Source organism: Alnus glutinosa, chromosome 13 (genome assembly GCF_958979055.1).
Source record: "Alnus glutinosa chromosome 13, dhAlnGlut1.1, whole genome shotgun sequence".
NCBI lineage: Eukaryota > Viridiplantae > Streptophyta > Magnoliopsida > Fagales > Betulaceae > Alnus > Alnus glutinosa.
This window is the reverse complement of record NC_084898.1, coordinates 20405010-20431050: the sequence shown is the minus strand read 5'-3', so window position 1 is coordinate 20431050 and position 26041 is coordinate 20405010. Positions and strand designations below refer to the sequence as shown.

The following is a 26041-nucleotide window of genomic DNA, read 5'->3' as shown; positions in this document are numbered from 1 at the left end:
ATTCAATTCTGAAAGAATATTCCGTGTTCTTGGAAACTTGGCCTATAGCATTTTGTATAGGATAAGAGATAATTTGGAAGAAGATGGTTTGAGCACTCCAAATTCACCGATGGCAATGCCTTCTTTGGTATAAATCATTGCGAAACTTCAGCAATTGGTATATATATAAGGCACTCGTTGATTGATCAGATGAACAAGGTGCATGGGCATTATTGTGACTCTAATTCAAGTAGTACTTGTGATTTAAGATCTTCATACAGTGAGGCCAAAGCAAGTTCTATGGGTGCAATACCAAGTTAGAATAGACTTTGTGCATCGACAGAGAGGCTTGTGTAAGTGTCTCCTAATAATTCACCTTGATAAATTGAAACAAAAAATGTTTGGTCTTCAATAGCTTTTTTTTTGTAAAGATAATTTTCGTTTACCTCTTAAAAAAGGTGTAGTTGAGGTCATAACTTTGGATGTATTGCTTGGAAATATGTAGCAAAGCATTAACCATAATTCTTCCATCGACAACAATTCCTACTAAAATAAAAACTAAGCTAAATTGATTTCAAATTCTTTAAAGGGCAACAATTCCCATGAAATTGAAATTTCAGGCTAGAATGAAATTCTAGAACCCTTGCAACTTGTACACAACTATTTCCAAGTGTAAACTAGATGCACTTCGCAATACAACATCTTTATTGAAGATAAGCATTAATTTGAAGTATATATATATATATGGTTGTGAATCACCGATAGAGCATTTCAAAACATGACTCAATAATTCTGTCAACAGCTCTAAAATAGATATGCCTCCAATTCTTTTTAATGATTAGGATCCCAAAGAAAACCCAAAATCCGAATGCATAAGAGACAGCAACAAATGCATAGAAGAATAAAGGGCTATCGATTATTCTAGTCTCTTCCTTTTCTTCCTCATGTCCAGGTTCAAGTTGGTTTGTAGTTGAGCAGTTTCTCGGTAGAGGGTCTCCACATAGATCTGGATTTCCATCATAGCATTGCGACTCGAAAGTTGAGAACTGCTGCTCAAATGGGACTCTTCCAGAAAGATTGTTATAGGCAACACTAAATACTGATAGAGAAGTCATTTCAACAAATTCAAAAGGGATTCCCCCACTCAACTTGTTGTGGGAAAGATCCAAGCTCTCCATGTTTTTTAAGTTTTGAAAAGAATTTGGAATGGGGCCTGTTAGAAAATTATTCGACAAGTTCAAGGACCGAAGCTGCGACAATTCTCCCATTTCAATAGGAATGTTACCTGTCAATTGGTTAGATGACATGTCAATTATAGTCATCAATGAGAGTGGGATACCTTTGTAAGCATATACCTCATGTTTTACTTGCAAGTCCATTTCAATTTCGAATTTAACCTCTAGTCCCACTGGACGTGCCAGGGAAAACAGTGGACCATTTTCAATGAAATAGTTTAAGCCATTAGAGCTTCGTGAACTCTTCTTCCAAAATGTAATGTTGTCAAGGCATGAGGGAATATCTCCCGAAATATGATTATCAGAGATATCGAAAACTTGCAAACTTTCCATTTGACACATTCTTCGGAGTAGGTGACCTTCAAAGTGATTTCCACTTAAAAGAACTACAGCCAAGAAAGGTTGATCATACAACCACTTTGGAATATTACCAGACAAGTTATTGTTTCGAATATCTAGGATTTTCAGAGAGGGGCTGTTTGATATCGCGAGTGAGATCATTCCTTGAAATTGATTGCCGCTGAGTTGTAAGCACTCCAAACTTGTCATGTTGGAGTCCCTTGGGAGCATTTCTCCTTTCAATGTATTGTTTGATAGATTTAGATATACCAGTGGGGTGTCATTTCTAGTCAAACTTTGCGGTATTGTCCCTGAGAGCATGTTATTAGAAAGGTCTAATGCTTCAAAAGATAGATTACCAAAAGACCAAGGAATGATGCCCTGTAATGCATTTGAGGACATGTTAAAATGGTATAAGTGTGGAAGAAGATGTCCAGTATTTTCGGGAAGAGAACCTTTGACATTATTATTTGACATGTCGAAGAATTGAAGTGATGAAGTTCGATTAGCAGAGCAACCAAGAAAAAGAGAACCATCAATTTTGTTACTTCTCAAGGATAAAACTTTGATACTCGTGTTGAATAGCAACTGACAAGGTATGCTTCCCTCTATTAAGTTGTGAGACAAGTCTAGCGATTCCAAGGCAACTTGGGTGGTGATAAAGCTTGGGAGAACGTGACCATTCTTCTTGTTGAGGCTGCAATTTGCCAAGTTCAGATAAATTAGCTGAAAGGTTGGAACCCATGAGGGAGATTCGGTTTCAATTTCCAAATTGCAGTTGCTTGAAAGATCAAGGTAATAGAGACTTGAAGCATTGGCAAAAGTAGAAAATGATAAAACCCCATCTAATTGATTGGCCGAAACATAAAATAACTGAATCTTGCTTTGATTGGAGAATATTGATGGAGGTAGATTACCATGAAAGCGATTACCATAAAGATCAAGGTATTGGAGACTTGAAGCATTGGCAAAAGTAGAAAATGATATATAACCATAAAGATGATTATTTGATAGAATAAGATCTTGAAGGTTTCCAATCATCCCAAGACAAGAGGGAATAACGCCTTCCAACGTATTATCCCGAAGATCCAAAACTTTTAGATGATTTAATCGCTTCAGTTCGCAAAAAGCTGCATCAAAGTGATTGCGTGTGAAAAATGAGTTCCAATGTAGGATATTATGTATATGCTTAGAAGGCATCAAAATAATGAACAACCTAATATTGAGGTTAGAAAATATTATGATTGATTATGAATTATGTGAATCTCTGAAGGTAAGATTCTCTACAAGATCTTAAGGTATGAATTGAGAGTCATTTAGAATTTCAGGAATTAGCCAAAATGAATAGAGCAAATAAAATTAAATGAAGCTGAACAAATTATTATGGGATTAGAAAATAAAAAAGAGGAAAGTAAGAATTCTCACGTACGTTGAAGCCCTCCTCCAATATGCATGCCATGCAGTGATAGTTCTTCGAGTTCATCAAATAAGGTGAACAAGGTTACATTTGGATACCATGTACTTCCTGATGAAGCGGCGTACTCCCCAAACAAATATATTTCGCTAACTCCTCCAACAATACCGCGACAAATGATTGTGGGCACTGCACAACAATTCCTTCCGTCCCAGCTCGCAAGGAAGACATCATTTGTGAAGTTTTTGAACTCCAAGAGAGCTCTCGTCTGTTCTTTGCTGCATCCAGCTTTAACACAAGCCAAAGGGGATAAAGCGATGATAGCCAAAACCCAAACAAAAATAACATTTCTAGCAAAACAAGTCTCCATTTCTCAAGAGATTCTGATCGATGCAACTACGGAAACTGCCTTTATATAAATATATATATATAATGCAATATTGTTGGCAAGTCTTGAAATATTAATCCACGCGCGCAATTTTCAATGTGTATTGGAAATTGCTTGGAAATTACACCATGTATGACCGAAATTGCAGCTACTTTTTGAACTTGAAATTATGACCCAAGACTCCAAACCAAGAAGCAAGTATGTGTCTATGAAATTTATATATCTAATTGATCAAAGGTATGTGTGTATGAACGCAAATTTCTTCTGAATTTCCATCTTCCTGTACGTTGACGTAAAAGGCTCACATCATTTCAAGACTTGGAAGCAATGGTCGTCGTCAGGACTCGGGAGTGGGACCCAAGACCCCAAACCAAGAAGCACGTAAAAGCTTTAGCCAAAACTAGTATATTTAAATGTCTCGGTCGGGGAAGCACTACTGTAGTAGTAATAATTAAGATCCTTTTGAGTTTGTCCTTTTAAAAAGTGTGATTTAAAATAACAAGTTAAAAATATATGATTTAAAAAAGTGATTTTAAAAAACGCAGTTAAGTGTTTAGCAAAATCGCAGTTTAACCTTTAAAATTATAAGTTAGCCTTTAAAATTCTGCGTCTTCAAAAAAACATCATCTTACCTACGATTTGAAAATGCAAATTTTCTGCATTTTGGGTAAATTAATTAAGCTTGGGCATGCTTCATGGTTCGAAAAAAATAATAATGTGATACCATCATCTTCCATTGGATTCTACTATCTGCATTAACTTTAGTCAGCTACACATAATTTGAGCATTTTTCTTCCCTTTCTTTTTCTTTCTTTTTCGGAAATTGTAACTACTTTTTAAACTTGAAATTATGCCTCAAGACCCAATTTCACAACTGGCATTTAAGTCTTTTTTTTTTAATATGTCCACGTAAGAGAGAGAAAAGAAGTTCGAACTAGTAACCTACGTTACATGAGGCGTGGTTCCCAGCCTATTGACCTACCCCTTGGGGACAAAAGTCTCCGTTTTGTGCAAATCAAGAAGCACGTAAAGCATTATTCAAAAGTAGTTCATATATGTATATATATGTCTAGGTGGTGGAAGCACTAACACTCACCAAAAATTCAATTAGAAAATTTGTCAAAAAGTAGTTCATATTGAAATTGTATAGTCGTCTAATCCCTTTTCATGACTCCCGTGATTTATGCTATGGAAATCCGGGAGAAGTACTAATGTTGATGTGTGACGAAGAAAATGGAGGAGACCCACGGATTAAGATCCTCTCAAATTTTATTTGTGTAACGACTCACCCCAACAACATAATATTATCCGTTTTTTACTCTTCTGAACTAGACTTTTTAGAAGGTCACCTATCTTGATACAAATCTCATAAAAACACGCTTAACTGCGGAATTATGATGGGTTCATGATCATCATGACTTTAAAACGTGTTGTGTTAAAAATAGTGCGAATATAAATATAAACTTAAAATTATGCCTCAAGAACCAATTTGACAACTGGCAGTTAAGTCTCCGTTTTGTCTAAACCAAGGATCACGTAAAGCATTATTCAAAAGTAGTTTATATATATATATATATATATATATATATATATATATATATATATATATATATATATATATATATATATATTAAGTTAAAGCATTATTCAAAAGTAGTTCATATTTATATATATTAAGTATGCGTTTTGTGCAAACCAAGAAGCACGTAAAGCATTATTCAAAAGTAGTTCATATATATATATATATATATATGTCTAGGTGGGGGAAGCACTAACCCTCACCGAAAATTCAATTAGAAAATTTGTCAAAAAGTAGTTCATATTGAAATTGCATAGTCGTCTAATCCCTTTTCATGACTCCCGTGATTTATGCCATGAATCCCGGAGAAGTACTAATGTTGATGTGTGACAAAGAAAATGGAGGAGACCCACGGATTAAGATCCTCTCAAATTTTATTTGTGTAACGACTCACTCCAACAACATAATATTATCCGTTTTTTACTCTTCTGAACCAGACTTTTTAGAAGGTCACCCATCTTGATACAAATCTCGCAAAAACACGCTTAACTGCGAAGTTATGATGGGTTCATGATCATCATGACTTTAAAACGTGTTGTGTCAAAAATAGTGCGAATATAAATATAAACTTAAAATTATGCCTCAAGAACCAATTTGACAATTGGCAGTTAAGTCTCTGTTTTGTCTAAACCAAGAATCATGTAAAGCATTATTCAAAAGTAGTTTATATATATATATATATATATATATTTTAAGTTAAAGCATTATTCAAAAGTAGTTCATATATATATATATATATATATATATATATATATATATATATATATATATATATGTCTAGGTGGGGGAAGCACTAACCCTCACCAAAAATTCAATTAGAAAATTTGTCAAAAAGTAGTTCATATTGAAATTGCATAGTCGTCTAATCCCTTTTCATGACTCCCGTGATTTATGCCACGAATCCCGAAGAAGTACTAATGTTGATGTATGACGAAGAAAATGGAGGAGACCCACGGATTAAGATCCTCTCAAATTTTATTTGTGTAACGACTCACCCTAACAACATAATATTATCCGTTTTTTACTCTTCTGAACCAGACTTTTTAGAAGGTCACCCATCTTGATACAAATCTCGCAAAAACACGCTTAACTGCGGAGTTATGATGGGTTCATGATCATCATGACTTTAAAACGTGTTGTGTCAAAAATAGTGCGAATATAAATATAAACTTAAAATTATGCCTCAAGAACCAATTTGACAACTGGCAGTTAAGTCTCCGTTTTGTCTAAACCAAGAATCACGTAAAGCATTATTCAAAAGTAGTTTATATATATATATATATATATATATATATATATATATATATATATATATATATATATATATATATATATTAAGTTAAAGCATTATTCAAAAGTAGTTCATATTTATATATATTAAGTATGCGTTTTGTGCAAACCAAGAAGCACGTAAAGCATTATTCAAAAGTAGTATATATATATATATATATATATATATATATATATATATGTCTAGGTGGGGGAAGCACTAACCCTCACCAAAAATTCAATTAGAAAATTTGTCAAAAAGTAGTTCATATTGAAATTGCATAGTCATCTAATCCCTTTTCATGACTCCCGTGATTTATGCCATGAATCCCGGAGAAGTACTAATGTTGATGTGTGACGAAGGAAATGGAGGAGACCCACGGATTAAGATCCTCTCAAATTTTATTTGTGTAACGACTCATCCCAACAATATAATATTATCCGTTTTTTACTCTTCTGAACCAGACTTTTTAGAAGGTCACCCATCTTTATACAAATCTTGCAAAAACACGCTTAACTGCGGAGTTATGATGGGTTCATGACCATCATGACTTTAAAATGTGTTGTGTCAAAAATAATGCGCATATAAATATAAACTTAAAATTATGCCTCAAGAACCAATTTGACAACTGGCAGTTAAGTCTCCGTTTTGTCTAAACCAAGAAGCACGTAAAGCATTATTCAAAAGTAGTTTATATATATATTAAGTTGAAGCATTATTCAAAAGTAGTTCATATTTATATATATCAAGTCTGCGTTTTGTGCAAACCAAGAAGCACGTAAAGCATTATTCAAAAGTAGCTCATATATATATACATATATATTAAGTATCCGTTTTGTCCAAACCAAGAATTGAAGCACGTAAAGTAGACCAAAAGTATGAGCTATAATGCCCACACAAATTCTTTTGAATAGGCTTTTGTATGATAGTAGAAACTTTGGGCTTGTTTGATAACCTACATAACAATACAGAATAGTGGCCGGCACTATTCACAATTTTTTTTTATTTTATTTTTACATTTTCCAATAACAATCAACATCAAAACATTCTCACTTTTTATATCACATCAATAATTTTTTTTTATTACTATATATTCAAATAAAAAAATTCACTACAATACAAATTTTTTTCACTTTTTTATATAAATTCTTTTTATTTTATATCACATCATTACTTTTTACTAATTTCAAAACTAACAACCCATGCACTACTTTGTTCTGTTCTTTTCTTTGCCAAACAAGCCCATTAATATTAGATTTTCTTTTCAAAGTACGCGGACCATGCGCTATTGATTTCAAAGGGAGTTGGGTACAGTTCACTTTTATATTTTGTAATGGTTATATTTTTTGGAAACTTCTCTCCTCTTTCTCTCTAAACCCTCACTTTCTCTGAAGAAAAAAAAACCTACCGTCCGTACACCCACTAAAACTTAAAATAAAAATTTTAAAAAATAAAATAAAATTAGTGACAGAGTTTTAGTGACGTGTCAGGTGGTCTGACACGTTACTAAATTTTAGTGACTTGTCATTAGTGACGTGTGTCCAACGTCACTAATCATCGTGTCACTAATGGGGATTTAGTGACGTGACATTTTTGACATGTCAAAAACTTCATATTTTTTTTAAAAAAAATGGATAATTGCACCATTGGTCCCTGTAGTATGTCATAATTATTTTTCACTCCCTATGGTTTTAAAAGTTCATGGGAGGTCCTTGTGGTTTGCAATAATTATAAATCGATCCCTGGAGTCAAATTCCGTTAAAATTTTTAACAAATTTTGTCAAATGCCACGTCAGCACCACGAGTCGCCAATAAGATGGCGACATGTGTCCATCTTAATAAAAAAAAAATTTATTAAAAAATAAATAAATATACTTATTTAAAAAAAAAAAAAACAAAAAAAGAAAAAAGAGAAGGCAAAGGTGGCCGTGCGCCACCCCTTGCGGCCTCTGGGGGTGGCCGCGGCCTCCCCAGTGGCCAAAGGTGGCTATCGGGCCACACCTAATAGATCTAGGGGCCACCCCCAGGCCATTGAGGGTGGCGTGCGGCCACTGGGGGTGGCCCAGTCACCCCTTGCTTTTTTGGTTTTTTTTTTTTTTTTTTTTTTTTGAATTTTAATTTGAATTTGAATTTTTTTAAAAAAAATAAGTTTATTTATTTAATTTTTAATAATTTTTTTTATTAAGATGGACACGTGTCGCATTTTTATTGGTTTGACGTGGCGCTAACGTGGCATTTAACAGAATATGTTAAAATATTTAACGGAATTTGACGTCAGGGATTGATTTGTAATTATTGCTTACTACAAGGACCTCTCATGAACTTTTTAAACCATAGGGAGTGAAAAATAATTATAGCATACCACAGGGACCAATAATGCAATTATCCATTTTAAAAATAATAATAATAATAATAATAATAATAATAATAATAATAATAATAATAATAATAATAATAATAATAATAAAGTCTTACAAATTTAGCCAAAAAGAACCTAAAACCTGAATATTGCACGAGATTAGGCATTTTAAATCCCCAATATCGCGAATTAGCACATCACTAAATTAGTGACATGCCAACTTTGGCACGCCACTAAATATTTTACTTAAAATTTCACAACGTGTCAATCTTTGACACGTCACTAATTAGTGACGTGTTGAATTTTTCACGTCACTAATTAGTGACATGCCACTAAATATTTTAGTGACATGGTACTTTTTGACACGTCACTATTTAGTGACTTGGCAAAAATTGGATAACTATAGACACGTCGCTTTTTTTTTTTTTTTTAATTTATTTTTGTGGGTAGTGCACGTCACTAATTAGTGACATGTCAAAAAGTTGATTACTGTAGACACATCACCAAATGTATTTTTTTTTTTTTTTTTGTAGTGACCATGGGAGGGAAAAGCTATGTGCTTCCCTCCCCATCCTCTATATCCCTTTTCTCCTTCTCTCCTCCCCTGCTCCCCTTTCTTCCCTCTATTAACGCCTCGGCTGAGGCTTAATCTTTTTGGAGCTTGCTCTAGCCTTATCCACCTCCTTCGAGGTATTTAATATGCTTTCATTCCCATCAACACATCTATCACCGAACATGCCCTTCCTCCACCGTGTCTACTGCGATTCTTGGGTCGAAATTTTTGGATTTAGATTTATGTTCCTCCGTCAATTTTTGCACAACACGTGCCTCTCCAGTGGGTTTGCCGGAGTCTTCCGCTTTCTCCGACACTCGCCGCATTTTCTCTCGACTTGTGTAACGACTCATCCCAACAACACAATATTGTTCATTTTTTACTCTTTTGAACCAAACTTTTTAGGAAGTCACCCATCTTGATACAAGTCTCGCAAAAGCACACTTAACTGCGGAGTTCTGATAGGTTCATGACCATCATGACTTTAAAATGTGTTGTGTCATAAATAGTGCGAATATAAATATAAACTTAAAATTATGCCTCAAGAACCAATTTGACAACTGGCAGTTAAGTCTCCGTTTTGTCTAAACCAAGAAGCACGTAAAGCATTATTCAAAAGGGAGTTGGATACAGTTCACTTTTATATTTTGTAATGGTTATATTTTTTGGAAACTTCTCTCTTGGCCTCCTCCTCCCTAAACCCTCACTTTCTCTAAAAAAAAACCTACCGTCCACATACCACTACAAAAAAAAAAAATAATAATAATAATAAAAAAAAAAAAAATAATAATAATAATAATAATAATAATTTTTTTAGTGACAGTTTTAGTGTCACTAAGTTTTAGTGACTTGTCATTAGTGAGGTGTGTCTAACGTCACTAATCACCGCGTCACTAATGGGGATTTAGTGACGTGCCATTTTTGGCACATCAAAAACTATATATATATAAAGACTTACAAATTTAGCCAAAAAGAACCTAAAACCTAAAAATTGCACGAGATTATGCATTTTAAATCCCCAATATCGCAAATTAGCATGCCACTAAATTAGTGATGTGCCAAAAATGGCACGTCAAGAATTAGTGACATTCCAATTTGGCACGTCAATAATTCTTGACGTGCAATTTTGACACGTCAATAATTAGTGGCATGTCAAATTTAGTGACGTGTTAAATTTTGTCACGTCACTTAAAATTTAAATTTATTTTATATATATACACACTAATTTCACAACGTGTCAATCTTTGACACGTCACTAAATATTTTAGTGACGTGCTACTTTTTGAGACGTCACTATTCAGTAACATGACAAAAATTGGATTACTGTAGACACGTCACTAAATGCACTTCTTCTTCTTCTTTTTTTTTTTTTTTTTTGGGGGGGGGGGGGGAGGGGGGGTAAGTAGTGCACGTCACTAATTAGTGACATGTCAACAAGTTGATTGCTGTAGACACATCACTAAATGCAAATTTTTTTGTAGTGACCATGGAAGGGAGAAGCTCTGTGCTTCCCTCCCCATCCTCTCCCTTTTCTCCTTCTCTCCTCCCCTTTCTTTCTTCTGTTAACGCCTCGGCTAAGGCCTTTATCTTTTTGGACCTTGCTCTAGCCCTATCCACCTCCTTTGAGGTATTTAATATGCTTTCCTTCCCATCAACACAGCTATCACCGAACATGCCCTTCCTCCACCGTGTGTACTGCGATTTTTGGCCCGATTCTTGGGTCAAATTTTTTGGATTTAGATCTACGTTCCTCCGTAAATTTTTGCACGACACGTGCCTCTCCAGTGGGTTTCCTGGTGTCTTCCGCTTCCATCGACACTCGCTGCATTTTCTCTTGACTTCCACACATCAGAGCGTGACATGCACATGCTAGGGAGTTTGTCTCCCTTTCCAGGGTGTGGTGGCCACACTTCTCCCTCCAACTTTCCCTCGGCCCTGTAGTTGGCGGTTCACGATAGCCCCTTGCAATCACAATTGGAGAGAGGTCTTCAAGTGGTGGCGTGTGGTCTTCACGCGCCACCATTGTAGACTCTCAACCCCTCCCTTCAACCGGATCTGTGCTGTTGTTTTTTTATGTTACTTGGGTTATTGCTTTACTTTATGGGAAACTACTGTATTTGAAATTGTGTTGGTATTTCTCTTTCCTCAAGTCCTATTTTCAAATTCTAATAGCATTTTTACTGTTCAATCCATCTTTTGGTGTTGTTGCAGGTCTTAAGTGGGGATGCAGATGGGCTTGTCCTAATCTATTATGTAAATATTTTAGCAATATTTTAGTTTAATTGGTTTGGGTCTATTGTTGGGGAGCCCACTCCTGTTTCATTAATAGGATCGTCCACTTCTTCTTCCTTTGGAATCAAATGTGGAAATGATACGCCCTTATAGCCATTTCCTCATTCAATTAGAAAAAAGAAAAAAGAAAAAAAAATACATAACCCAAATTTTTGCTGCTTAAACTCGTGTTTAAGATATATATAGTAGTAACATTCATCTCAAAAAAATAAAAATTGGTAGTAACACTTTAAATTAATTGTGAATTAATTAACTTGAGGCATTAGGTGAGTCCTCTCAACTCATCCGTGGCAGCATTACCCTTGTAGCCTTTGATTCTTCGTAAAAATAAAAAAAAAGTCAGATAATATTTCAGCTGTGGTTAGAGATCATAATGGGAAAGTAGTGCCTAGCAAAGCTTGAAAGTCATGCTAATTAACTTGGTCTAAGTGGCAAAAGCATTAACAATGGGTGGATTTGTTTTTTCTACTAAATTCGATCTTTACGGTGCTAGCTAGTCAAGCAATCCTTGAAGAAGACCATGAAACTAGCTAAATGCATTTAAAGCCTCCGTTTGTTTTGGCGTAAAAAATGTTTATCGATTGGCTCATACGAAAAATTGGTGACTACATAAAGCGGTTGGCGACTTTCAGCGAACACCACTCGAATTTCGGCAATCGCCGATGGTGGCGACTAGCAACCGACAACGGATTTTGGTGGATGTCGGTAGATTATGGCAAAATTTGTTGGCCGTAGAAAATGAACTGCGAAAAAGAGTACATGCAAGAATGAAAAGTTCAAATTTGAGAAATTGTTTACAATCTTAAAAAATAAAAACTATTTTAAGAGAAAATAAATCCTATTCAACTGAAAAGGTGAAAATTAATCCATATCTTAAATTAAAGAAATGAATACAGAATTTTTTTTTAAAAAAACAAAAAAAAACAAAAAACCCAAAAATCACTTAAATTCATCCATATCTTAGATCAACTTAAAAAAAATCGAGATAAAAGAAAGACAGAAAAAAAAAAGAGAAAAATTATTATAAAAAAATAAAATAAAATTAGCACCTTTACAATAACGCGGATTAGAATAATATAAATAAATTTCAATTAAATCTATGTGATGTCTTCGGCTGTAATTGGGTGATAGTCTTTAATTATAATTAGATGATAGACTTCAATTGTAGTTGCCTTGGACTCTTAAACTCCGTAATATAAGGACAGAAAACGCACAAGAGAATAAGACCGGATATAGACTACGTTCAGGCCAAGCCTCACAAGAAATTAGTGCCAAAAATGAGTTATGCTATAAGGAGGATTAAATAGTGTCTTCCTAAATATCATGTGACTTTTAAATTACCATTCGATCAAAATTCAATAATGATAATCTCAAATTTTATGATTTTAAAAGTCACATGATATTTAAGATAACAAAAAGAGAACTCTAATCCTCCTTATACCTTTACTCGCGGAAGGGTGAACTCTGAACAATATCTTGTGAGTCAAGAGCTGCAAATCCATTGCCCCTAATCTTGATCGAGAAGCTCTAAACAAACTGCAACGTATGGTACAAAATCTAATGGCTGTCATTCGTTTGCCAAACATTATGAAACAGACGAATACTTACATACTTGAAAAAAAAAATAGTAATAATAATTAAGGATAATTTCACAAAAGGATATCGAATTATACGCCGTTTTGAGATAAAGATACTGAACTAACAAACATTTCAAACTAGAGTATCCACGATTCCAAACGTCTCACTTAAAGGTATTTCCTGCTAAAATTCTCAAAATACCCATTTTTTTAAAAAAAAAAAAATTAGAAATTTTTTCAAAGATTCGGGAATAAGTTTTTTTTTGCAAATCCCGTTAAATTCTGATCAACACCTAAATCTCTGCTTTTTTCCTTTCTTTTTTTTTTTTTTTTTTTTCCTTTAAAAAATGGATATTTTGGATATTCCGTTAAAATTTAATAGCAAATTTTGACGGAATACCCTTAAGTAAAACATTTGAAAATGGGATTTGATTATTGTACAACACCAATACAACAATTGCACAACAACCCCTCACACGAGGGTGGGCCCCAGTATGTGGGACCCACCCTCATGTGAGGGATTGTTGTACAGTTGTTGTATTGGTGTTGTAAATCTAACATTTTTCTTTGAAAATATGAATGCTTCAGTTTAAAAGGTTTGCTAGTTCAATACCATTACCTCAAAACGGCGCATAATTCGATACATTTTATGAAGTTATCACTAATAATTACAAGCCTCCAACCCCGTAAAATGCGCAAGTGTGTGTGGCCTCCACACGACTTTCCAGAATCTTCCTTTCTCGTTGGGATTCTCTCTGGTCGACTCTCGGGTAATTTTCTCTCGCACCAAACAGCCCCGGTCTTCGTTTTATATTCAATTGTCTCCATTAAATTCTCTCACTTCCATCTTTAATTCCCTTTTCAAGAAATGGGTTTTCGAGTTTGCTGTTGATTTGATTCTTTACACCCCAAAATTGCCGACTTTTGGGAATTGCTTCATAGTCTTCTTTTTTTTCGTGCCATTATATTAACGATTATTTTTTCATGTGAATTCTCTAAGATGCTCGATTTTTGCTTGAATTTGTTTGAATTGGTTTATTATGTACTTGCATGAGCTTTTGATTTCCAACTTTGTCGTTCATTTTCTTTAGTTTTTTTATCCTATTGATATTCTGTATCTCACAGTCTAAGTTGGTGTTGAGTTAATAATTCTTTCGATGTTTTTTCTACATAATTCAGATTATTATATGCATGAAAATTTTCTCTTGGTCCTGAAAATCGCTTATTTCAAGCTTGTAATGATCGAGTTCTTAGTATCATTACTTCAGACCCTTTCTGTTTCAGTCAATACTTGAGGATTTTGCATTCGTGGTGGTCTGTTTGCTGCAAAAGTTTTTGGTTGTTTGGATATTGTGAATACTCAAGTGATTGGCACTCTTTCGTGCTAGACAGTTTTGCACGCTTATGTTGTTAATCGAGAATACTTGATGATTAATTCATCCAAATTAAAATAAAATTGATAAGTACAGCAATTTTATTAAAAAAGCGCTGACGGACTCAGCCCAACTACAAAAAGTATAGAAAAGCAACTCAAATTAGGGTTGATCCAATGGTGATTTTAAAAACCATGTCACATTTGGGAGGATAAGAGGGGGATAGGAGTCTTGCATATAGCATTACTCAAAATATACGGTTATTTTGGATGGCTGAGACTTTTTATTATTTTCAAGGATTAGGATGTAGTTTTTATTAGATTTTCGAGGCCAGAAGAGTGTGCTTTAATTGTTGTAGCTAATTATTACTCAGCTTTGATAATTTTCAGTAGAGAAACTTATTTTCTTTCTTTTCCCCTTGCTGTGTAGCCTAGAAGACCAGCCTCTTGGCAGTGATTTTGATCTGTATTACTCTCTCTCTTTGATCTTGAAATATCTGTAGCACATGCAAACAGATCTATTTTCATGGGTTTCTCCTACATCACATCCACACACACCCCTTTCGAGTCTAGAACCCATGACCTCAGTGTTCACCTTATTCTTACATGAAGAAGAGATGTTATTTGGGTTAAAGCTCATTGACACCAGAAAATATGTATGTTATTTTAAGTTGTACATCTACATGTCATTAGTATCTCATTGCGTTTGACAAATATATGGCTGTTTTTCTATGTATGTATACTGCACCCTATTCTCTGTGTTGAAACATAAGTTGGCAGTTGGCCAAATCATAGTAATTTATTGATGGAGGCATACATTGAGCTGTTTGATTAGTAAGTCATTGGATACAAGGATTCAAGAAGTTTTTGAGATTGTGATAACCATAATGGTGACATTGTTCCCTTTTGGAAACTTTATGAAACAGTTATTCTTGTTATTATGAGTTTTGAGCTGTGTCCAGCTTGAAGGTAGACTGGGAAAAATAATCAGCTTATTATGAGTTTTGAGCTGTGTCCAGCATGATGCAAATAATCAGGTTTTTAATTTTAATTTTGTATTTTTCTGGCTAGCAGAACTCAGGTGTTTGTTGCTTCATAGTTTGCTGGTTTATGAATCTCTGTTACAAGAAGTTGTACTGGTTTGTGTCATTGACATACCATTCCGAAACCCATGAATTGGACAAAATGTATTAAAATGGAATTTGTTTAGCCCAATTCATGTGCTTGGAACAAGAAAAAAAAGGGTGAATTCAAATTCAATTCAAACCCATGAATTATTCTGTAAGGTAAGTATCAAATCATAACATAAATTCAAACATAAAGAAAATATTCTACCATATTATATATTCTAATATTAATATTTGCTCCACGTAGAATTCCATTTTCATAACAATATTTATGTTATCAATATTTATTTATTTACTTTTTCCTTCTTGTGGGTAGCATATAATGCAGGATCATTTCTCTTCTATGATTAACTTGGGGCCCTAGCTATTCCTTAGAAAACTACTTTTGTTTTTATAATGTGACCAATGAGAATAATTACTTTTTCTCTTAACTATTTAGAATATAATAATTGTTTGGGGAGTTGTGAAAATTAGAACCACTGCCTGAAGAAAGGAAGAGCAAATGGCAAAGAGAAATGGACTGGTTACTCTCCCCGACCAACTATATGGTTGAGTTAGTTCTTGCTAAGCAAAATGGTGCAAATGGCTCGACCCTGTTTTGCTAAATCAATCTAGAAGGAAATTGCTTCACCAAGGAAGAGTGGCACATCAAGTGTTCAAGGTTGCCAAATCAATTAATGAAAATCTCTTGCTTGAAATGCCTGTGCTGGCCATTATCTAAGATGCTCATCCCAAGGTAATTAAACTCTCCCATTTAAAAGATTCTTAATTAATCTGCCTTCCTCAATTCTTGTAGGATGTTAGGCATTCAATTCTGGAAGCATATTTCCGTGTTCTTGGAAACTTGGCCTATAGCATTCTGTCTAGGATAAGAGATAATTTGAAAGAAGATGGTTTGAGTACTCCAAATTCACCGGTGGTAATGCCATACTTTTTTAGTATAAATTATTGCGAAACTTCAGCAGTTGGTATAGATTTAAGGCACTCGTTGATTGATCAGATGAACAAGGTGCATGGGCATTATTGTGACTCTAATTCAAGTAGTACTTGTGATTTGGGATCTTCATACAGTGAGTCCAAAGCAACTTCTGTGGCTACAATACCAAGTCATAATAAACTTTGTGCATTGACAGAGAGGCCTGTGTTAGCATGTCTCCTAAAAATTCACCTTGATAAACAAAAACAAAAAATGTGTGGTCTTCAATAGCTTTTTTTTGTAAAGATAATTTTGGTTTGCCTCTTAAAAGAGGTGTAGTTGAGGTCATGGCAAACTTTGGATGTCATGCTTGGAAATATGTAGCAAAGCATTTACCATAATTCTTCCATCGACAACAATTCCTATCAAAATCAAAACTATGCTAAATTGATTTCAAATTCTTTAAGGTGCAACAATTCCCATGAAAATGAAATTGCAGGCTATAATGAAATTCTAGAACCCTTGCAACTTGTACACAACTACTTCCAAGTGTAAGTTAGAAGCACTTCGCAATACAAAATCTTTATTGAAGATAAGCATTAATTTGAAGTATATATATATGGTTGTGAATCATCGATAGAGCATTTCAAAACATGACTCAATAATTCTGTCAACAGCTCTAAAATAGATATGCCTCCAATTCTTTTTAACGATTAGGATTCCAAAGAAAACCCAAAATCCGAATGCATAAGAGACAGCAACAAATGCATAGAAGAATAAAGGGCTATCGATTATTCTACTCTCTTCCTTTTCTTCCTCATGTCCATGTTCAAGTTGGTTTGTAGTTGAGCAGTTTCTCGGCAGAGGGTCTCCACATAGATCTGGATTTCCATCATAGCATTGCGACTCGAAAGTTGAGAACTGACGCTCAAATGGGACTCTTCCAGAAAGATTGTTATAGGCAACACTAAATACTGATAGAGAAGTCATTTCAACAAATTCAAAAGGGATTCTCCCACTCAACTTGTTGTGGGAAAGATCCAAGCTCTCCACGTTTTTCAAGTTTTGAAAAGAATTTGGAATGGAGCCTGTTAGAAAATTATTCGACAAGTTCAAGGATCGAAGCTGCAACAATTCTCCTATTTCAAAAGGAATGTTACCTGTCAATTGGTTTGATGACATGTCAATTATAGTCATCATTGAGAGTGGGATACCTTTGTAAGCATGTACCTCATGTTTTACTCGCAAGTCCGTTTTAATTTCAAATTTAGGCTTTAGTCCCATTGGATGTGCCAGGGAAAACAGTGGACCCTTTTCTATGAAAGAGTTTGAGCCATTAGAGCTTGGAGAACTCTTCTTCCATAATGTAATGTTATCAAGGCAGGAGGGAATACCTCCCGAAATATGATTATTAGAGATATCGAAAACTTGCAAACTTTCCATTTGACACATTCTTCGGAGTAGGTGACCTTCAAAGCGATTTCCACTTAAAAGAACTTGCACCAAGCGAAGATGATCATACAACCACTTTGGAATATTACCAGACAAGTTATTGTTTCGAATATCTAGGATTAGTAGAGAGGGGCTGTTTGATATTGCAGGTGAGATCATTCCTTGAAATTGATTGCCGCCGAGTTGCAAGCACTCCAAGCTTTTCATGTTGGCGTCCCTTGGGAGCATTTCTCCTTCCAATGTATTGTTTGATAGATTTAGATATACCAGTAGGTTGCCATTTCTAGTCAAACTTTGCGGTATTGTCCCTGAGAGCTTGTTATTAGAAAGGTCTAATGCTTCAAAATATAGATTACCAAAAGACCAAGGAATGATGCCCTGTAATGCATTTGAGGACATGTCAACACTGTATAAGTGTGGAAGAAGATGTCCAATATTTTCGGGAAGAGAACCTTTGACATTATTATTTGACATATCGAAGAATACAAGTAATGAAGTTCGATTAGCATGGCAACCAAGAAAAAGAGAACCATCAATTTTGTTACTTCTCAAGGACAAAGCTCCGATACTCGTGTTGAATAGCAACTGACAAGGTATGCTTCCCTTTATTAAGTTGTGAGACAAGTCTAGCGAGTCCAAGGCAACTTGGGTGGTGATAAAGCTTGGGAGAACGTGACCATTCTTCTTGTTGAGGCTGCAATTCGCCAAGTTCAGATAACTTAGTTGAAAGGTTGGAACCCACGAGGGAGATTCGGTTTCAATTTTCAAATTGTAGTTGCTTGAAAGATCAAGTATTCTGAGACTTGAAGCATTGGCAAAAGTAGAAAATGATAAAACCCCATCTAATTGATTAGCCGAAACATCAAACTCCATAATATTGCTTTGATTGGAGAATATTGATGGAGGTATATTACCATGAAAGTGATTACCCGAAAGATCAAGAACTTGGAGACTTGAAGCATTGGCAAAAGTAGAAAATGAGCCATCTAATTGATTGTTCGAAGCTCTAAAATCTAAAATCTTGATTTGTTTGGAGAATATTGATGGAGGTAGATTACCATAAAGACGATTATTTGATAGAAAAAGTTCTTCAAGGTTTCCAATCATCCCAAGACAAGAGGGAATAACGCCTTCCAGTCTATTATCCGTAAGATCCAAAGACTTTAGATATTTTAATCGTGTCAGTTCGCAAAAAGCTGCATCAAAGTGATCGAGTGTGAAGAATGAGTTCCAATGTAGGATATTATGTATATGCTTAGAAGGCATCAAAATAATGAACAACCTAATATTGAGGTTAGAAAATATTATGACTGATATATTATGAATTATGTGAAACTCTTTGAAGGTAGGATTCTCTTAAAGATCTCAAGGTATGAATTAAGAGTCATTTAGAATTTCAGGAATTAGCAAAAATGAATTGAGCAAATAAAATTAAATGAAGCTGAACAAATTATAATGGGATTAGAAAAGAAAAAAGAGTTCTTACGTACCTTGGAGCCCTCCTCCAATTTGCATGTCACTCAGTGATAGATCTTCGAGTTCATCAAATAAGGTGAACAAGGTTACATTTGGATACCATGTACTTCTTGATGAAGCGTACTCATTCCCTTTCAAATCTATTATGTAAACTCCTCCAGCAATAATATCGTGACAATAGATTCCACTCGCTTCACAACAATTCCTTCCGTCCCAATCCGCAAGGTAAGAAGCATTTGTGGCGTTCTTGATCTCCAAGAGAGCTCTCGTTTGTTCTTTGGTGCATCCAGCTGCTTTAACACAAGCCAAAGGGGATGAAGCGATGAAAGCCAAAGCCCAAACAAAAATGACATTTTTAGCAAAACAAGAAGTCTCCATTTCTAAAGTGATTCTATTCTGATCGATGCAACTATGGAAACTGCCTTTATATATATATATATAAAATGCAATATTGTTGGCAAGTCTTGAAAATATTAGTCCACGCGCGCATTTTGTGGGGAGCAGTAATGTGTATTGGAAATTGCTTGCAAATTAATTACTACATTTATGAACAACGTACGTAGTACTTTTGGTTTCCTTTTATTTTTCTTTGTTTTTCGAAATTTATATATCTATGAATTGAAGCCAAATTTCTTCTCAATTCCAATTATCCATCTTCCTGTACGTTGACGTAAAAGCTCACATGCATCATTTCAAGACTTGAAAACAATGGTCGTCGTCGGGACTCGGGAGTGGGGAAACTCCTTTCATGACTCCCGTGATTGATGCCGTGAATCCAGGAGAAATAATTATGGCCCATCACACTTAGCATGAAATAGGATTAGTAATTTAGTATGAAGGTTTTAATTTCAAATATCAGTTGATCGAACGGAACAATATTTGATTGGTTAATGCATGGCTCCTTTAATTGAGTGTATGATTTTCTTTACGGAAAAGATATTAAATTGTTGGCAATTCTTGAATAATCCAAGCGCAGAAAGCGCTCATTTTCTGGAGGAGAGCAATGTGTATTGGAAATAGCTTCAAATTTACAACTACTTTTGGTTTCCTGTTTTTTTTTTCTTTTTTCTTTTTTCTTTTTTCTTTTTTCTTTTCAAACTTCAAATTATCACCCAAGACCCCAAACCAAGAAGCACTTAAAAGCTTTAGCCAAAACTAGTATTTTTAAATGTCTAGGTGGGGGAAGCACTATTGTACTAGTAATAATTAGGGTTTGTTTGGATTTGTGGTTTTAAAAAGTGTAATTTAAAATGTGCGATTTGAAAAAAGTGATTTTTAAAAAGGCAGTTAAGCGTTTGACAAAATTGTAGTTTAAACTTTAAAATCACAAATTAACTTTTAAAATTTCGCATTTTCAAAAAAGTATCATCTTAATTGTGAGTGCTCAAATGAAAAAGGTGATACCATCAACTTCCGTTGGATTCTACCATCTGCATTAACTTTAGTCTAGGTGGGGGAAGCACTAACACTCACCAAAAATTCAATTAGAAAATTTGTCCAAAAGTAGTTCATAATGCAATTGCATAGTCGTTTAATCCCTTTTCATGACTTCCGTGATTTATGCCGTGAATTCAGGAGGGGTATTGATGTGTGACGAAGGAAATGGAGGAGACCCACAAATTAAGATCCTCTCAAATTTTATTTGTGTAACGACTCACTCCAACAAGACTTTTCAGGAGGTCACCCATCTTGATACTATTCTCACAAAAGCACGTTTAATTATGGAGTTCTGATGGATTCATGGCTATCGCATTTAAAAATGAAAGTTTTAGCAAAACAAGAAGACTCCATTTCTCAACAGATTCTATTCTGATCGATGCAACTATGCGGCCGGTAATGATGGCAGTGCTGCCTTTATATATATAATGCAATATTGTTGGCAAGTCTTGAAATATTAATCCACACGCGCATTTTCTGGAGAGCAGTACTAGTGTGTATTGGAAATTACAAACATGTATCAACTACTTTTGGTTTCCTTTTCTTTTTCTTCCTTTTTCGAAATTATCAACCAAGACCCCCAAACCAAGAAGCACGGAAAAACTTTACCCAAAAGTTCTAGTTCATATATATATATAGTAATAATTAGTAATAATTAATATTGCAGGAATCAAAATTGTTACTTTCGGGTATTTAAAAAATTCTCAAAACTTTAAATTCTTTGATTTTTAAGATGTGTTTAAATTTTGAAATTAAATTATAATGAAGAATTTTGCTCCTAATGCGGGTTATGAGCTAGTATATATAAATATGAACTACTTTTGAGTAAATTAATTAAGCTTGGGCGTGCTTCACGGTTTAAAAAAAAAAAAAAAAAAAAACCAGAGACTTACTTAACTGTGAATGCTCAAATGAAAAAGGTGTATACCATCAGCTTCCATTGGATTCTACTTTGCATTAACTTTCGTCAACTACACATAATTTCAGCAGTTTTCTTCCTTTTCTTTTTCTTTCTTTTTCAGAAATTGTAACTGCTTTTTTTAAACTTGAAATTATGCCTCAAGACCCAATTCCACAACCGGCAATTAAGTCTCCATTTTGTCCAAACCAAGAAGCACGTAAAACATTATTCAAAAGTATTTCATATATATATATGTAAATGTCCAAGTGGGGGAAGCACTAACACTCACCAAAAATTCATTTAGAAAATTTGTCCAAAAGTACTTCATATATATATATATATATATATATATATATATATATATATATATATATATATATATATATATATATATATATATATATATATATATATACATATATATATATATATATATAAATGTCTAGGTGGGGGAAGCACTAACACTCACCATTAGAAAATTTGTCCAGGTGGGGGAGGTACTAACACTCACCATTAGAAAATTTGTCCAAAAGTAGTACATAATGCAATTGCATAGTTGTTTAATCCCTTTTCATGACTTCCATGATTTATGCCGTGAATTCGGGAGAAGTATTGATGTGTGACGAAGGAAATGGAGGAGACCCACAGATTAAGATCCTCTCAAATTTTATTTGTGCAACGACTCACTCCAACAAGACTTTTTAGGAGGTCACCAATCTTGATACTATTCTCACAAAAGCACGCTTAACTACGGAGTTCTGATGTGTTTATGGCTATCACGACTTTAAAACGCGTTGTGTCAAAAGGAATGGGAATATATATATAAACATGAAATTATGCCTCAAGACCCAATTTGACAAATGGCAATTAAGTCTCCGTTTTGTCCAAACCGGAAAGCACGTAAAGCATTATTCAAAAGTAGTTCATATTTATATATATAGTTAAAGCATTATTCAAAAGTAGTTCATATACATATATATCAAGTCTCTGTTTTCTCCAAACCAAGAAGCACGTAAAGCATTATTCAAAAGTAATTTGAAAATAATATAGACTCCTAAAATTAAGGGCAACCAAGCATGTAACCAAATATGTAAAGCAATAAAGAGATATATATTCTTTATTTTATGTTATTTCATTGTGTTGCATTTCATAAATAAATCAACATTCATTATATTATTGGAAACAGTAGACTTACTTAGGTATTTTTGTATTATTGTTTCCCTCTGTATTATTTATTAATACATGATTTGAGAATGAAGAGTATCAGGACTATCCAGATGCTTAGATGGATCCTAGTCGCAGTCTTTTGAGGCTAGGCTGCTTCCATTTTGTGAACTACTATGTTGTAGTTCCTTAGGTTATTATCCAAAGAACAATATTTATATTTCAGTTAATTGGTTTGTAATAATCACATTATGATATTTTGGGTTGTAAATTATCTGTGCCAAATATGTGGCACCAGTAATATCTTTGTCTAATTGTTTAATTACGTACTCTTTAATTTATTTTGAAGTATTTTATTTAGAAATTCTGATGTGTCATTGTTAAATAAAAATACATTCTGCTGCCAATTTATAATTCTGATGAAATCGTAATATCACATAAAAATTAAAATTTTCACTTACGTATTCATTTCATTTTTGTAAAAGACGGGGCGTTACACAAAAGCATGAGATAGTGGTATGCCAGTGACCGAGCTGATGAGCTCAGGGTCAATCCCGATGTGTGTCCCGCGAACCTTGGTCTCTAAAACCAGAGACTGCTACAGAATGTGAACTTATCTACAGATTTTTGTAAAACTCACGCACGAGGATAAATGTTGCTGGAACTGAACAGACTCAGCCACCCGTTCTCTTAAAAAGTCCTGTAGATGAAGTCGAATGGGGCCACCATGATCGACATCAGGCCTCAGAACAGCCCGCTCGATCACAATGTTTAATTCTTTTATTGATGTGCTCCTGCGCTGCAGTAATTTCCGCTCTAGTCCTCTGCAGAGTCGGCCCTGGGAGTCGGTGTCAATGGTAGACATTTTTTTGAAAGACAAAAAAAAAATATATATATATATATATATATATATCCCAAAAAGCACCGATTATCCAAAACACAAGTTAGATTCCGAAAAAAAATGCCAGACCAAAAAATATAGATGCACTTTAATAGTTACGTGACATGTATGGCCAAAAATTTATAAAAAAATAAATAAATAATACATGCAAAAACTAATATGGGCCAAAAAGTAAGATCACATGCACGACTTAAATGCCAACACTAATTAACAATGCCACGAGCTTAAACATATTCCAACCCCAGCATAATGAATCATCAAGCATATATTCTCAAAATAACACATTATCCATAATCCCTACATTTTCAAAAACATAATCTAAAACAGACCACATAATGAATGGGAGAAGAATGACATACCTGGATAAATTGTGAGATGAGATAATACAAGAGAACCAAAATATAAAAACACCAGCGTCTCAAGAGGAAAAACAAGAGAAAACGGGAGGGAGAAGGAAAAACTCAAGGCAAAGAAATAGGTGACGGCGGTGGGGAAGAAGAAACTAGGGTTTTAAGACCCTGGGTCATGCGTCCGAACACCATACTTGCACGTCCAGACATGCTTCGCTAAAAAAAAAAATACACTGATTAGCGTGTCCGAATGAAAGCTATAGCTGTCCGAATGCTTCACACAAAAACTTGAAAAATTGGGGAAAATAGCAGGGTTTTTTTTTTTTTTCCTAATGTTAACTCCAAATCACTCATGTATTTAAAATTAATAAAACAGTCAAATAACAAATAAAAAATATTCAAAAAATATAATTGAGAGTTTAGTAATTTATGAGCAAAAATTTCTCTGCAGAATAAGAATTTTAGAAAATTTGCTCAACTCATGATATGCATGTCGTGTGTGAAAGTTTGCCCAATTAAGGCAACAAGTTCACTGATAAGGTTTAAAATAACTAATTTTCTAATAAGAGAAAAATTATTGTTTGATGAGTCAAAAGTCAAACCTTATCTTATTAGGGCCTAGCCACCCTCATCTGATACACTCCCTCTGAGAAACATCACATTTGATTATTTAACTTAATTTGTTAGTAACCATCTATTTCCGCAATGATTTGGTTACAGACTCTTTCTATAGAGACAAGTGCAATAACTTTTTAATAGCACATTCAACAATGGACTTTTTATCCATATTTTATAAGAATTTATTGTTATTTATTTTTGGTGCTGTAACCTATAAAGAATGTCAGAATTTATAGGTTTTAGGTTCAACAAGCGAGTTGGTCAATTTAACTATCTTTGTGAAAAAAAAAAAAAAAAAAAAAAAAAAAAAAAAAAAAAAACCTTAAGGGAGCTTTCGATAGTGTACAAAGAGCAATTTGCATGAGATGAATAAATTATCAAGCTTTAGATGTATAACAGTCTGCCGACTGGAGCTCGTTACTGTTGACACTTGGAAGGGCAAGGGACGTGAGGAAGTGACTTGGCAGCTACACAAGGCCATACGTCATGCAGCATGTGCGCTTATAGTTGGCCATCCATTTCAGTAATTTTAGTATTACCGTTAAGACTCCTATTGATTCTGTTAGTTCATTTCCGTTAACTCTGTTTGGATAGTGTTAGCTTCGGTTAGGGGGTATTGGGTTAGACTATAAAAGGGAAGCTAAGATGAGAAGGGAGGCATCGAAATTGATTGTAATCCTTTGGATCGTTTGAATGTTCCTTGGCCCCTCGAAGTGCCAAGATCTCCCATTCTGCTATTTCAATACAAATTTACATTTTCTTTGATCTCTCATTCATCTCTGTTTCTATTTTCTTCTTTAATTCTCATTAAACACCTAAATAGTCAATTTGACTGTTACAAGATGCAGCAGAAAAATTAAGATATCTTATCGATGCACAAAGACTGAGATACCAATTATAAAGACATGAGATATTTGAAAAACTAACAATATATATATATATATATATATATATATACTCCCCCCTTTTTTATATTAAAAAAAATACACATTCAATTAAAAACATACAAAATAAAAGAAAAGAACAAGCCATCAGTTACGGCCATCACAGTGAACAGAATGAAAAAGAAAGAAAGGAGAACAAGACATCATGCTACGTCTAATCCAAGAAAAGAGTTAAAAAAAAAAAAAATTTTAACTACGTGCTAATTTTGGTATGTCACTAAATTTAGCGAGCCACTAAATTCCCGTTTAGAAAAATTATTATTGTTTTAGTTACGTGTCAAATGTTTGGGACATCACTAATTGTTAAATTTCTCCTAAAAAAAAAAAAAGAAGAAAGAACATAAACTATTTTCGCTTCTGTTCTTTTTTTTTTTTGTTTTTTTTAAGATCTTTCCCAG

The 26041-nt window shown here is 34.1% G+C and overlaps 2 protein-coding genes across 2 annotated transcripts; both read right to left on the bottom strand.

The window, feature by feature from the left end:
* Positions 1-732: 732 nt before the first annotated feature.
* On the bottom strand, positions 733-3337 carry LOC133853956 (receptor-like protein 56). Its single transcript, XM_062289976.1, has 3 exons — positions 2983-3337; positions 2571-2683; positions 733-2498 (listed from the first exon to the last, which is right to left on the bottom strand). The coding sequence occupies exons 1-3, from the start codon at positions 3335-3337 to the stop codon at positions 735-737; spliced, it is 2232 nt and encodes a 743-aa protein (XP_062145960.1). The 3' UTR covers positions 733-734.
* Positions 3338-16906: 13569 nt separating this feature from the next.
* Positions 16907-19727, bottom strand: LOC133853808 (receptor-like protein 13). The gene is made up of 2 exons (XM_062289838.1): positions 19343-19727; positions 16907-19048 (listed from the first exon to the last, which is right to left on the bottom strand). Exons 1-2 carry the CDS (start codon positions 19704-19706, stop codon positions 17031-17033), a joined length of 2382 nt encoding a protein of 793 aa, XP_062145822.1. The 5' UTR covers positions 19707-19727; the 3' UTR covers positions 16907-17030.
* Between the last annotated feature and the right edge of the window lie 6314 nt (positions 19728-26041).